General features: G+C 35.6%; 1 protein-coding gene across 1 annotated transcript; it reads left to right on the plus strand.

The window, feature by feature from the left end:
* Window positions 1-3474: 3474 nt before the first annotated feature.
* On the plus strand, window positions 3475-9305 carry LOC147077356 (uncharacterized). Its single transcript, XM_085941066.1, has 5 exons — window positions 3475-3632; window positions 3932-4072; window positions 7152-7499; window positions 8176-8328; window positions 9282-9305. The coding sequence occupies exons 1-5, from the start codon at window positions 3486-3488 to the stop codon at window positions 9303-9305; spliced, it is 813 nt and encodes a 270-aa protein (XP_085797192.1). The 5' UTR covers window positions 3475-3485.
* Window positions 9306-14612: the final 5307 nt, after the last annotated feature.

Here is a 14612-nt window from a genome sequence, read left to right on the forward strand (position 1 = left end):
CGTTTTTGTTTAGGACATTTTGACGGGGTACTTAGTGAAAATGGAAAAATGCGAATTTTTCGCGTAATTTAAATGGAAAAACAATAAAAACTTCATGAAAAATCATTTAATTAAATTACTCAAAGGTGTGCATTTAAAAAATGTGGAAAAAAAATGTTTGGTTTCAAAACTTGACGGCCACTCAAAATCTAATTTCTAGCTTAATATAAGAGATAAAAAAAATAAAAATCATGCTTAAAGTTTTCATAAATTAACTTAATCGGATGCAGTAAACAAAAAAATTTTAAGGCAAATTTAATGGTTCAAGTATCAAGTCACTAAATTTAAAAAAATAATATCTCTCACGATATAATCGATAAAACAAAAAAAGCACGTGCACAAACGTAAGCCAATAATAGACAAATTGATGATTTAATAAAAAGTTAAAATAGTTTGTTGGGTGGTTCTACTTAACGTTCATTAAATATTTCATATAGAATAACTCACGCACTATATTAGAAAAAAAATAAAAAAGTATGCAGAATTGCGCACTAGCTAGGCAACAAGAGATTTAACTACAAAATATTTTTTTAAACCTACCCAGTCAGGTTTTGCATACAAACTTTAAAATTAAATGGCGCGCTGAATATAGGTGAAAAAGCAAAACAAAATCGTGCACTATCGTTCACTACCAACGCACAAGTGTTTACAATTTAAATTTAAGGAAAAACACATGTTAAGTGACACAAGTATCCAGCATTTAGCTGGGTCACCCAAATTGAAATGCGAATAACCCCCTTAATGTGCGTGCACAAACGAAAAAAACGCGTGCACAAACGTGCACTAACGATGCACAAACGAATGCACTCGAAAAAAGTTGAAATTTCAACATTGGGTGACCCAACGTTTAGCTGGAACACCCAATTTGAAATTGGAATTTTTCGGTTATTATAGGTGCACAAACGAAAAAAAATCGTGCACAAACGTGCACTAACGATGCACAAACAAATGAACGCAAAAAAATTGGAGTTTTAACATTGGGTGTTCCATGTAAATGGACCTCCTGTGGAAACTACTGCCTTATAAACCTCTTTAATGCAACGAACTAATTGAGCAGACTTAGTTGCAGATTCACAATAATAATACGCTATTGGCTGCTTTTTATTACCAGCCACACTTCGTATCATGAAGACAAGGACATGATCTGCAATTTTTTTAGAACGCAGATGCCCAAAATCTTCAAAACCTTCGATCAAGTCACTTTTTTTATTATAATCTAAGTGCGGTTGTAAACTCATTTCATCCCACATGAGTGTATAATATTTTTCATGGTCAGTAAAACCACTAACTATTGATTTTAATTGAGAAATAATGACACCAGAGATACCGGTGGAGATAGGAACAGATGATAATAATGTTTGCAAAGTTCGGATAGATGGTAACGTAAAAAGTTTTGACAGAAATTTATATCCTCTTCCACTTTGCTTAAGTGAGGGCTAAGACTTTATCTCTTTCGGTAAAGCGTCGCCCTTTAGGTTTTAAATTACATGATTTTAATTGGAGTTTGAAAAAGTCTCGCTGTATTTTTGACAGGCCTTTGGTGGCTTGAACGAAGGTTAGTGAATCTGAAAATTTTTCTGCCCCCTTTATCCTATGCTTGAAGTTCGTCTTATTTCTTCGTCGGATGTATTTTTCCAAATGCAAACACTTGCGGCGATACATTCGAGCCTTGGGTGTCAAGGCCGTCAGATTCATAGGAAAATTTTCAGGTGTACGATCTGCAAGACACATTATACGGCATTTGAAATATTTTAAAAACATACAAATTAATACAATATTATTTAGCAACATGTCAACATAGTATATAGGTATGAGGTACTAGGTGAATTCTAGCTTAATCATATAAACTAGCTGGGCAAGCTGGCTCTCGCCAGTCTGTCTCGCTAGGAAAGATAATTGACAATATGATTATAATTTAATGTATGGATATCCAAACGTGTTATTTAGGTACATGCACCCATTATGTTATAATATATAAGTAAATGTAAAATGCATAAGGTGGATTGGAGTTTCAAATAATATGAGATTAATCTAATTTTCAATAAAAATAGATGTTTAAATCACTCACCTTTGATAAAAGCAGGTATTGCTACTGGACTGCAAGGGCTCACAAGATCAATATTAGGCGATGATTCAGAGGGAATCGCAAGATCAATAATACGCGATGATCCAGAGGGAATCGCAAGATCAATATTAGACGATGATCCAGAGGGAATCGCAAGATCAATATTAGACGATGATCCAGAGGGAATCGCAAGATCAATAATAGGCGATTCAGAGGGAATCACACTACAATAATTATCAGAAATACCGCGTGCTTCAAAGTTTAATACTATTCTATGAGTGGAAGGATCATTTTCTTCCGTCAGATTTATGTTTGAATCACTATCTGATAAAGGGGTTGTCAAGTTTTGAGATGGACACACACCCATTTTTAGCTTCTTTCCACAGTAGTCTGTCGAGAGAAAATGATTTCTGCACACTCCCACGTTGTCAGGTGATTTTAACAGTTTAATTGTACTATTGCCGATTAAATTGATCCATTGCCGTCGTTGGTAGTCTGCCTTTGGTAATGCGTGACAGATCACTCCCTTAATTTTGCAATCTGGTACCCAGCAATGACGAGGCATCTTGAAATTCTGGAATGATCTGCAATCAATCTGGACTATCACATAGGTAATAATTGTTTGGAAGTATCAATTTCATCGAATACTATTGTATGACATAGGTACCGAAAGATTAAAATGCTTAACTTGCATTGTCAAATTTTTGAAAATGTTCGGATTAGTACCTACGAAACGTTATAATATTCCATTGATTACGAAAACCCCTCAATTGCATCAAATAATATGCATTGTGTTACTGCTCGAGTAGTTAATTCATATTGAAATAACTGGCATAGCACTATTTTTATCAGTATTCAAAGTAAGATCAAATTATGTTTCTCATGGGATGGTATATTATTTTACACTAATATATCAAACAGTTGTCTTGTACAACAAAATTAACAGAAGTAATATACAATACATACCAATGTTATAATATTATTCTGGTAGACAAGTACAATAAAATATAATTAATAATAAAATGCGTAACGTTGTAATTTCAATTTTTCAAAGCAAAATAAATGGCAGTTGGCAATTGGAAATGTCAAACGTTACTGAATAATTTGAAATAATTTGCTAGTTCGGATAAACTTCACCCTGATCGATGATTGGCTAACCTTGGTTCAACACCATAGATAAGAATAAAATATCTTGTTTATGAACCAAAAATAATTATTATTTAGCCATCTGGCGACACGCTGACCAAACACAAAAAAAACACGTGACCGAAAATTTGATTGTATGGAACTTTCATCCCCCTGGTGGCAACACTTTTCTAACATTAACAAATGGATCCTGTCTGTCACGTAACACGTGGCTTCTGGAATATAAACCCTTAACATGGATGTAAAGCAAGAATGTGCTGGAGGACACTCCGATATAGAAGGCAAGTCTTTGTCTGACACGCTGACTAGCCATCCAAAAAACCCGGATCCTCGCTTTCATGTAACGCAAGTGAATGCGGACGTTTCAAGTTGCAATTTCGAGGTTAGTTTTTGGAAACTAAATTCCTTTACAATCACTTTAGATTGAGAATAACAATGGTTAGTTTAATATTGTAAACTGTGGCTTTTTTACGTACAATGTAGGAAGATAAGGTGATATTAAACTTTGTTTCAAAAAATTACATGTTTATACAATTTGACAGCTATGATACATACGTGTGATATAAGTTAGGTTTTCTACTAGTTCATGTTAAATATAATTATTATACATCGTTGTATGGACGTTTCGTGAACTGAAACTGGTTTTACTGTGTTTACAAAATGTAATAATGCTTCTTTCAGTACCTTATAGCGGAACTCTCTGATAATCAACCATCTGTCGTCAAGCGCGAGGTTATTGAAGATATACCACACCCATTATATTATGATGATGAATGCCTTCAACCGGGTTATTCGTATTCAGAATACAGCCCAATACATCAGGTACGTTCAATTGTACGTAGGTATATGTGCCGTTTTGTTCCCTTGATGCCATCTTACATTGAAGGTTTGAATTTATAATGCATCTTTGAAACTTCATAAGGAACTATTATATTATAATTCGGCCAAACTTGTTTCGTTTATTAATTTCGGAGTAGATTCGAGTTATTGGCGATTGCTAAGACAGATATTTTGAGACAGTATTGAGTAGGTATATAAATCTTTTGAAAAGGTATATTTAAATATGGTGATTTATATATCACAATAAATTCGAATATAAAGCAATAATGAATGCGATTATCTAAAATTGTGATCAATTGTGTGGTGAATAAAATTAATCGCCCGTTAGTCCTTTTTAGGTAGGTAATACAATCTAAGCCTATTGTCTATAAAAAAACTACTTACAGCCATAAAATACCATTAACAGAAGCAATATCTACGGGAAGTGGGGTGAGAATATACCAATAATTCTATTTTCAAAACTTTTTGTAAAAATTTTATGTTGTAAGCCTCAAATTTTTCTAAATCACTACCATGCTGCATGACAACATAAATTTAGGCGTTCCAGCTAAACAGTTTGACATGTCAAAACTGGCGCACTGCACATAAGCAAACCAGAATAGTTTTAGTTTTAACGTTTAGTTCACTGTACCAGCAAACTTCGAACCATTTTCTGACCGTCAGAAGTGGTTTGGTCTAAAACGTCAAACCACTTGTCACGATCTGTCAAAGTAATAACTGTCTAGACAGGACCTAACCTAAAAATGATGGTCATTTATTATATTCCGTACCTATGTCATTTTCTCTACATAATATTGCGCTACCTATGAACATTATAATATTTTTAGGATTAAGAAAAATTGAGGTTCTTCTGCATTTATATACCTATCGTGAGATGTTCATATTAATATTTTAGACATTTACACAGTAGGAGTTCAGTAGAATTAGGTAGGTACATTATAGCGTAGTAACCGATACCTATTATTCATTAGTAACCATATGCGAACAATAAACCGCTTTTGGTCGTGTTGTCCCATGATTCCTCCCAAATTTTCTATGCATAGAGTTCGATTCGATATCATCACATGTTTGGTTTTTAGTGAGAGGCGGTGGGGGTCGCTACTCGACCGAGAAATTGCAACGGAATGGATTGACTCGACTAAATGATCTTACTAAAGTACTCGACTCAATTTGTCTGTTCGAACACGTTTAGTTAGGTACTAAATTTCTCGCCACTCGACTAAACTTCTCGCCTGATCCGAACTGGCCTTAACTCATTTAGTGCTAACACCGCGACTGACGCGTTTGGAGTACTTGGCCATTCGATATAATTGACGTGTTATTTGAATGTGGTAATTAAAAGGATACGGTCAGCAGTGATTGTGTTCTCATTTAGTCCTTAGAACGCGACGGCACGTTTGTATTAGTTGGCCATTAGATATAATTATCATGACATTTAAATGTAATTAATTAGTAAATAGTAGGTCATCCGTGAATCAATTAAGGGTGTGTCCATGAGCGTAGCGAAACAATCAACCTCATTGACGTGCCTTTTCAATCGTGGCAATTTAAACGAAGCAGTACGCAAACAAGAAGCAAAACGCAACAGTATCTTCAAGGGCGGTATAGTGCTTTGGATGGTGTCCATTAATGCAACAAAAATACTGATTGGACATTTATGGTCGCGTAAGGCCCTCCTCCCACGGCGCACCTGAAATCTGACAGAACTGATTTGTGAAGGAACTCATAAACTGGCCAATGTGATGCTTCGCACACGACGCTACTGAAACCACTTGAAATAATAATCACATAACCTCAAACTGTCAAACTGAACCATCAGCTGTTTTGTACAAAAACCGACAACACGCACGCTGCTGCGCTTATTCGAATAGAATTAGGTTATTTCAATTTTGCTTATCTTGTACTTTTTACGTTTTGGGTTGTTAATGATTTTTATAGCATGACACATGTTCGCAGTGCGGCCAATTTTGGTAAGAAAATATGATTTTTCACCGAATCTAATGATGTTGGTACCACTATTTTACGGTGACTGGAAACTTCAGAGACCGCGCGACTAGCATGTCGCGTCTCTTCGCGACCGTTTTGAAGCTGAGAGATTCCAGTCTCGCCGTCAGCGAGCCGCAATTGTAATACATTAGCTAGATACTGGCTGGAATTTTAGTTTCAGTTCCATCGGACTTCAATTGCGCCGTGGGAGGATGGCCTTAGAGTTTGCATTATATTTTTGTATATGCTCACATGACAGCTAGTTGGGGTTGACATTAGATTTTCCAACCTGGAAATGAATATATCTGCCAATGGTTTCGATAACCGGAATCGTTTCACAAACGCCTCGTCTGTCATTTCGAATGGATCCGTCCGGTTACCAAATCTTAACTACAAAATTTCAGCGTGAATCACTTCCATTTTGGGTACGTGTAAAATAACCTAAATATGGTAATGTCTTTATCATATTACCTATTTAATCAGTACTTATTAGTTATCGCTGAATTCTTAAAACGATTGATTGTTCTACGTAGATGATTAATCCTTAAATAAGCTACTTACTTAAATATTTACCTCATAATAGTGTTATTACAATAGTCAGTAGGTTCCTACGAGAATGTGAACGGAACTTCCGATGTATTTTACAAACCTAATATTAATAAAATATGTATGTTTGTGTATAACAAAACACGATAAATACTTTATTGCGAATTTAAATACAAAACAACACTTCCAACGGTAATATGTAAAAGACAAAAAACAATAAATAAAGAGCCTTTCGATATTATGTACCAACATTTAATCTGTCAAAATTAGCGCCTCAACCGTCGAAGCTTATGAAGCTCAAAAGCCTCCGCCACTTTCAGACGCGGTATTCAAAATCTAATTAGAAATTAAATTTCTTATACATTCTAATCACTTTCTCATACAATGACTTCGATACTGCTTCGTTTAAAAATTGCCCATCTAGGTGGTCATAGTCCAGAAACTTTGCATTCTTTTAGTTGGTTGATTTTTTTATATGGTTAGTGTAAATGTTTTGATTGCTTTATGTTTGTATTTTATTTCTTGACAGACTCCGCTCGTAAACCGCGACATGGATTGTATGATAGCACCTGATATCTTTGAGAGACAATCTGCACAGTCGTTTGGTGAATTTGAAGTGCAAGAAATGGTCATCAAAAAGGAAATAGCGATTGCTTCTGCGAAAGAAGTCCGTCTGAGGCTGAACAGAGCTTCATTTTTCGTTAGAAATTTTGTTTGCAACGTGTGTTGTAATTTTTTTTCATCTGCGCTCATTTTGAAGTACCATAAACGTATGCACGATGCGTCGCCGACTTTCAATGAAGTGGCTTTTCCATGCGACCAAAGCAGTCACTTGTATGAAAAGTTTGATGCGTCGACGTTTGCAAGTGATTCACAGGTAACTCATATAATATACATGCTCATTTGATTATTGTTGTTCGGTATATAATGTATTATATATTGTCATCTTAAACGTATATGAATAATATAATACTGTGTATATTTTTATTTGTAATCATAATAGGTATCATCCAGTGGCGCAGGGTGTACATGGGCTGCTAATATGCAACATAAATAGTACACACAAAATTTTGTCAGTCATACTTATTTGTTTTCATTAGATTAAGGTGACCATAATTATTCAAACAAATTCAAATACAAATTCAACAAAACCCCGCGAAGCCAAGCCATAATAAATAAGAGTCAAAAATTATTCGTTTATCTAGAAAATATCTAAAATCATGTTATTAAATCATACAGATCTTTGGATATCTTATAGATCGAAGAATATTTTTTATTAGTTATGGCTTGGTATAGGCAAGGCTTAATAAATTTTTAAGCCATCTGTGAAATGTACTCCTAATTCAACTAAAACAAATAAGTATAATCGAAAGAGTGTGCACTATTTTGTCGGATTGCCCATATCATTAGAATGTCGTTCGGTGATTCTACATTCACCTGCCAAATAAAGTCAAACATTGGCGACCAATTATTGAAGAAAGAGCTCTGGGAGACCTTCTCTGGCTTATCGTAATGATGATACTGTTACCTAATATTTATAATGTTATTTTCAGAAGCGTGAAAACGGTCTGATGAATATTAAGTATGAGAATAATGATGAGGCAGCCATCGTCAAAGAAGAATTACTTGTGAATGCAATTCACCAAACCAATGATAAATTAACTCAACCTGGCTGCTCTTATCTACAGTACAAGCCATTAGACGAGGTATGTTTAAAAACAAATGCGGTTTTTTTAAAGTCCGATAGGCGGAAGTCAAATTCTGGGCACCCAAATCGGACTACTTTTATTAAAGCGCTGCTGGTCGTATAGTACGGGAAATGTTGGGTTCTAATGCGTTAAATGCTGCTGGTTTATCAGCATATAACAGTGACTTCACAAATCCATTTCTTAAAATCAATTTATCTCCAAATCTTGATTCAAATAAAGCGATAGTTGCGGTAGCTGTATGGCACTTCCTGTTGAAATCACTGTTCTTTCGAATGATTCCATATTTAAAACAAAGTAATAATCATGGCTCGACAAGGATATCCATTAACCTACGTGAGCTTTGGCTCCATTTTTGAAAAATTGTGCGGCATTGCCACCAGCGTGTAAACCGCACCAAATGATGCATTTTTGTGGATGTAATGAATTATAGGAAGTCTTCTGGATTGGTATTTTTCCGTGTAGGAAATTTTCCTTATTAACAAACCCGTTAAGCAAAAATGAGCGTCATCGCTAAATGCAATTTTGCAATAAAATTCAGTTATAAGTTGGGTTTCTTTTTTAGTTTTTTATTAATAATCATGTCCTTGCTTTTTCGTAGAAGGTGGTTGTTAGTAATTTTGAACAATCACAAATACCTAGGCTTTGAGAAAAACACATAAATATTGTGTATCCTGACCGGGAATCGAACCCAGGAACTCTCGGGTGGAAGGCAAGCGCCTTACGTATCGCACCACGAGAGCCGCCTTAAGTTGTGTTAGCATCAAGTAGAGTAGTTTAAGTGCCAAATTCCTGAATGATCTCGATAGTAAATGCGAGGCATCAAGGCATAAAGGTATCTTAAAAAAAAAAGTTATAATTTGCGTAAATCGACAACGGATTTGTATAAGTAGCATTGTTCCAGCGTACTTCTATTCACAAAGATTTGCCGGGCGAAGTATACTGATCATTAGGTATGCTCACATACTGTAGCTTAAAGTTTAGAAGGATCTTAATTTGCTACATATTTTTTCCGTCTCATACGTAGCGTAAATGAAAACTGCCATTCTTAGTGGTATTGGATGCTATGTCCCATGGGCGGCGCGTTTCTGTATGCGGCATTCTGTAAAGCTTCGCCAACTCCGGATCGTCTTGCTGCTCTTGTACTATGTAAGTCGCCAGGTCTGGTAACTCCAGCACTAAATCCATGGGGGTTGGATCTGTTATCGGTCCCTCTGGTATGCTCATACGTCCATGTCTATGTCTTCTTACGGTTGCAGTTCCGAGATAAAGCGTCCGGTAGTTGGTTATCTTTCGCTTGACAGTGGGTAATGGTGAAAGAAAACTCTAATAATAGGATCGCCCGGCGGGTTAGTTTCGCTCTCTGGTCTTTATTGTCGGTTACCAGGGTGAACTCTCGTTCTTCTAGACCGACCCTGTAACGTTTAATAGCCCAGGTGATCTCGAGGGCCTCCTCTTCATTGCTGTGGTATTTGCGTTCCACTGCAGATAAGCAACCGCAGCCCCCATTCCGCGTCCGCTGGCGTCCGTCTGTAAGAAGAATCGTCAGCTTAAGTCGGGGCGGGCTAGTTATAGGGGTTTCCGCAGCTCTTTTATGCTTTGCATAGAGGCTGTCGTGGCTTCCGTCCACCGGAACTTCTGTGATGTTGTGATGTGATTTGCAGCATTTAGAACGCAGTTTTGGATGCGGAAAGGCTCTAAAGTAACAAACTGATTCACATGGACGTGATTGCTGATCAGCAACTTATTAACCATAGAAAGTAGTGAATTTATTTGATGTAATTGAGTATGTAGGGTATCACCTAGATTGGCCTCCATAGACGCCAATTTTGTCTATTAACTAATCCGTTTAGTCAAAGGTTATTTTGACAATTTGGAATCGGTGCTCGATCGTCACTCTATTCATGGTTGCCTGTCTAAATACTGTTCATAAATGTCAAAAAGTATGCGCAGTATCACAGGTCGGTTTGACAGTTAACCCTTTCGTAAGTTCTATCTAAGCAACACAAAAAATAGTTGTGATATCACAACAAACAAAAAAGTAACTGACATTTAATGCAAATCGCACCAAGTAGTCATGAAACTAGCAATATTTCTCCTGACATAAAATTTTAAGTCTCCCATGTGCTTTGTTATAAATTATTAATATTATAAAAACAAATACCATCTTTAATGAGTGTAGTCTTGTGCTATGGTTAAAGATTCATCTCTAAAGTAAGATATTCTCGGTTCACTTCTCCTTGCATGCAGCGTATATTTTTAGTTTGGATAAGTGATTGGACCCCTTACCCTAATCTGTTGCAGACTAGATAAATAAAAGTTAATGGATATTTTTATTCAAATAACTCTTTATCGTTAAACGACCAATAATTTATAGACAAAAGCAAAGTGTGCCGCAAAAGTGGGCAAGCCAAACGTTATTAATTTATTTGCACATTATTAATAATAGTGATAATATTTTTAATAAACATGTTCCAAATTCACGATATATTGAAACCAACAGTAAAGGTTTCTACTGGGAATTATTTTCTCCAATACGGAATAGTACCTGTCGTTGATAATCTATTAAATCATGTGGCATTCTGATGTATGAAATATTAAAATACTGTCAATGATCAAGGTTGCTTGATGAAATTTGAATATAATTTTCTAGCTTCGAACCTCTGAAGGTGCTAAAAAACGAAAGGGTCAAAAAAATAATTAAATATTATTATTCATAATTGATAATATTGATATCGATTATTACGATTTTTCTAGGTTTCTACCATAGGATTTTTCATGAGGCATCACGATACAGATGAGAGTCAACAATCCTCAGATGATGGCATCCAGGATAGAACGTTACAGTATTCAGAAGTGACGATAGACGAGAATAACATTAAACAAGAAATCTTAGAACGAGATGTTCCCAAGGAAATTCGACTTATTCTTAGGAGAGTAATCCATTTCCCTCGTTATTTGATTTGCTGCATTTGTAACGCGGTTTTCAGATGCGAAAATGCTCTAAAAACTCACAAAACGGTGCACATGGACGTGATTCTTGATCAAAATCAAAGCATAGTAGACTCGAAACATAGTAATGTCAAAGTACATAAAAAGACAATTACTGGTGAAAAACCTTATAAATGCAATGTATGCTCATATAAATGCTCGCAACTTAGTGATCTTAAGAGACATAAAATGACACATACCGGTGAAAAACCTTATAAATGCAATGTATGTTCATATAAATGCTCGCAACTTAGTGATCTTAAGAGACATAAAATGACACATACTGGTGAAAAACCTTATAAATGCAATGTATGTTCATATAGATCCTCGGCATCTGATAATCTTAAAACACATAAAATGACACATACTGGTGAAAAACCTTATAAATGCAATGTATGTTCATATAAATGCTCGCAACATAGTGATCTTAAGAGACATAAAATGACACATACTGGTGAAAAACCTTATAAATGCAATGTATGTTCATATAGATCCTTGACATCTGGTCATCTTAAAAATCATAAAATTACACATACTAATGAAAAACCTTATAAATGTAATGTATGTTCATATAGATGCTCGCGAATTAGTAGTCTTAAAGAACATGAAACGAGACATAGTGGTGAAAAACCTTATAAATGTAATGTATGTTCATATAGGTCCTGGAAACTCATTGATCTTAAAATACATAAAATGACTCATACTGGTGAAAAACCTTATAAATGCAATGTATGTACATTTAAAACCTCGAGATCTGGTAATCTTAAAAATCATTATATGACACATACTGGTGAAAAACCTTATAAATGTAATGTATGTTCATATGGGTCCTCGAGACTCGATGAACTTAAAAAACATGAAATGACACATACTGGTGAAAAACCTTTTAAATGTAATATATGTTCATATGGGTCCTCGAGACTCTGTGATCTTAATAAACATAAAATGACACATACTGGTGAAAAACCTTATACATGCAATGTTTGTTCATATAAATGCTCGCGAATTAGTAGTCTTAAAGAACATATAACGAGACATAGTGGTGAAAAACCTTATAAATGAAATGTGTGTTTATATAGATCTTCTACATCTGGCAATCTTAAAAATCATAAAATGACACATACTGGTGAAAAACTTTGTAAATGTAATGTATGTTTATATGGGTACTCGAGACTCGATGATCTTAAAAAACATAAAATGACACATACTGGTGAAAAACCTTATACATGCAATGTTTGTTCATATAAATGCTCGCGAATTAGTAGTCTTAAAGAACATATAACGAGACATAGTGGTGAAAAACCTTATAAATGAAATGTGTGTTTATATAGATCTTCTACATCTGGCAATCTTAAAAATCATAAAATGACACATACTGGTGAAAAACTTTGTAAATGTAATGTATGTTTATATGGGTACTCGAGACTCGATGATCTTAAAAAACATAAAATGACACATACTGGTGAAAAACCTATGTTGGCCAAAGCTTGATTAAAAAACTAGCATTTACCAAAGATATTAGACGGTGCAATCTCTTTGGCATTGACCTTTTTTGTTACCTAATAAAGTTTTACATAATATATTGAACAGTTTAACTTTTTTATAAAAAAAGCCTTTACAGTCCACAGCCAACTTTAAGGAAGGAGCGTAAATCGAAACATTTTACTATTGAATCCACAGATTTGGCGGCAATGGTATCTAACATGGGATTTTCACCACGAGTCATTTTGTTTATTTTGTAAATGAGTTGGATTGGTAGGTAGGTACTGAGTATCCAACACATTTTCTCTTTAGTACCAGCGATCTTAAAGGCTTCATAATAAACTGAATCATTTTGTATCAAAATATCGATTAGACTTTCGAAAGATTATTTATTTTATATAGAAAACTTTGAATTAAACTACGAGTATATATAGAAATAGGTAGTGTTACCAGACAAAAAAAGAAAAGAACCCGGCATGACAGTTTCAAATTCTAGATCAACAATTTAACAACCAAAAAAATACCCAGCTCCGCTGGCGAATGTTTAGAATCTCTGACAAAGTTAAGTAAACAATAACACCCTCGACGGGCGAAAAAAATTGTACCTGCCGGCGAGAGCGTCGTCCGGTCGAGGTGACAGAAAAAATCACCGCTAGGTTTTGACTTGACCGAAAGTCTTCCCTTTGCACCCCTCCCCGCTGTCTCACCACCGATAGGTTCGTTGCAGATAAGGGCGGACAGTACTGGTTCTCCCGCCAAAGTGGAAGCTGATATCCGGGGCTGCACCTTTGGTTTGGCCCGGATTCTTTACGGTGTAAACTGTAAAGTCGCGCTCGTTTCATTATTATAAATCAGTGAATTCCTTTTGTGTAATCGGCTCAATAATAATTCCTATAATCACCTCAAACCCATGCGTCGCGTCCACGATAAAACGCTTGCGCGCCGATTCGGCTAATGTGTTCAAACACGTGTTCCCATATAATGACTGTGCGATAGCTAAACCTAAGACTCCTGTGCAAGTGTAATTAATGATGTAATCCAACCAATGTATGAAAAGTTAATGTAATTAAACGTCCCTGCGCAGGGAAATTGTCAAATCAAAGACGTGTTTCATCTTGAATTATATATCCTGATGTCCACACAACCCTCAATCAAAGTGATGCTCGTGAAGAATGCTGCCAGCATACATGTGAGTTCTCCACCATTCTTCTTGGTATTAGTAGGTACCGAAACTTAGTATGTAATGACAGTCCCACTAAAAAATTGATCTAACTGGTTGGAAACAAAATATATTAATTAACCGAAAAGGTTTACCAAGACTGTATTTTTTGTCTATTTCGCGATGTCTAGTTTACTTCCGCTACCCTTGGACGTCACATCCTTGATGACCAGCAATGACACATGTAGATTTGCGAAATATATTTGAATTATAGGTTGGTACATGCTTACGACTTTACTACATATTTTTGCCAGTTACTCGCAACTTTGAAAGTTGTTAGATGTACCTACCTATAGTATAACATAGTAGGTATTTTTTAATGTATCAGAAACCGCGAAATCGTCACATTGACCATTGAAGTAGAGATGACATTTCAATTAGTTTTAGTGGTATATATTTAGTGGTATACTCTGAACGAGCTCGCCATTGGAGGCACTGTTTTTCCCCACAAAGACATTCACAAATATACGTGGACGTCTCCTGATGGACGCACTAGGACGCAGATTGACCACTTTCTGTACAGCTTGAAGCACCGAAAGGAACTTCTCGACGTACGTACTTACAGAGGCGCCGATATCCATAGCGATCATGA

This window comes from Rhyacophila brunnea, unplaced genomic scaffold (genome assembly GCF_057557595.1).
Source record: "Rhyacophila brunnea isolate RB1 unplaced genomic scaffold, BYU_Rbru_1.0 scaffold_13, whole genome shotgun sequence".
Taxonomy (NCBI): domain Eukaryota; kingdom Metazoa; phylum Arthropoda; class Insecta; order Trichoptera; family Rhyacophilidae; genus Rhyacophila; species Rhyacophila brunnea.

Coding starts and splice junctions, on each gene's coding strand:
- LOC147077356 (XM_085941066.1), top strand. CDS start 3,486: ATGGATGTAAAGCAAGAATGTGCTGGAGGACACTCCGATATAGAAGGC. Junction 3,633..3,931: donor TTTCAAGTTGCAATTTCGAG/GTTAGTTTTTGG, acceptor TGCTTCTTTCAG/TACCTTATAGCGGAACTCTC. Junction 4,073..7,151: donor AATACAGCCCAATACATCAG/GTACGTTCAATT, acceptor ATTTCTTGACAG/ACTCCGCTCGTAAACCGCGA.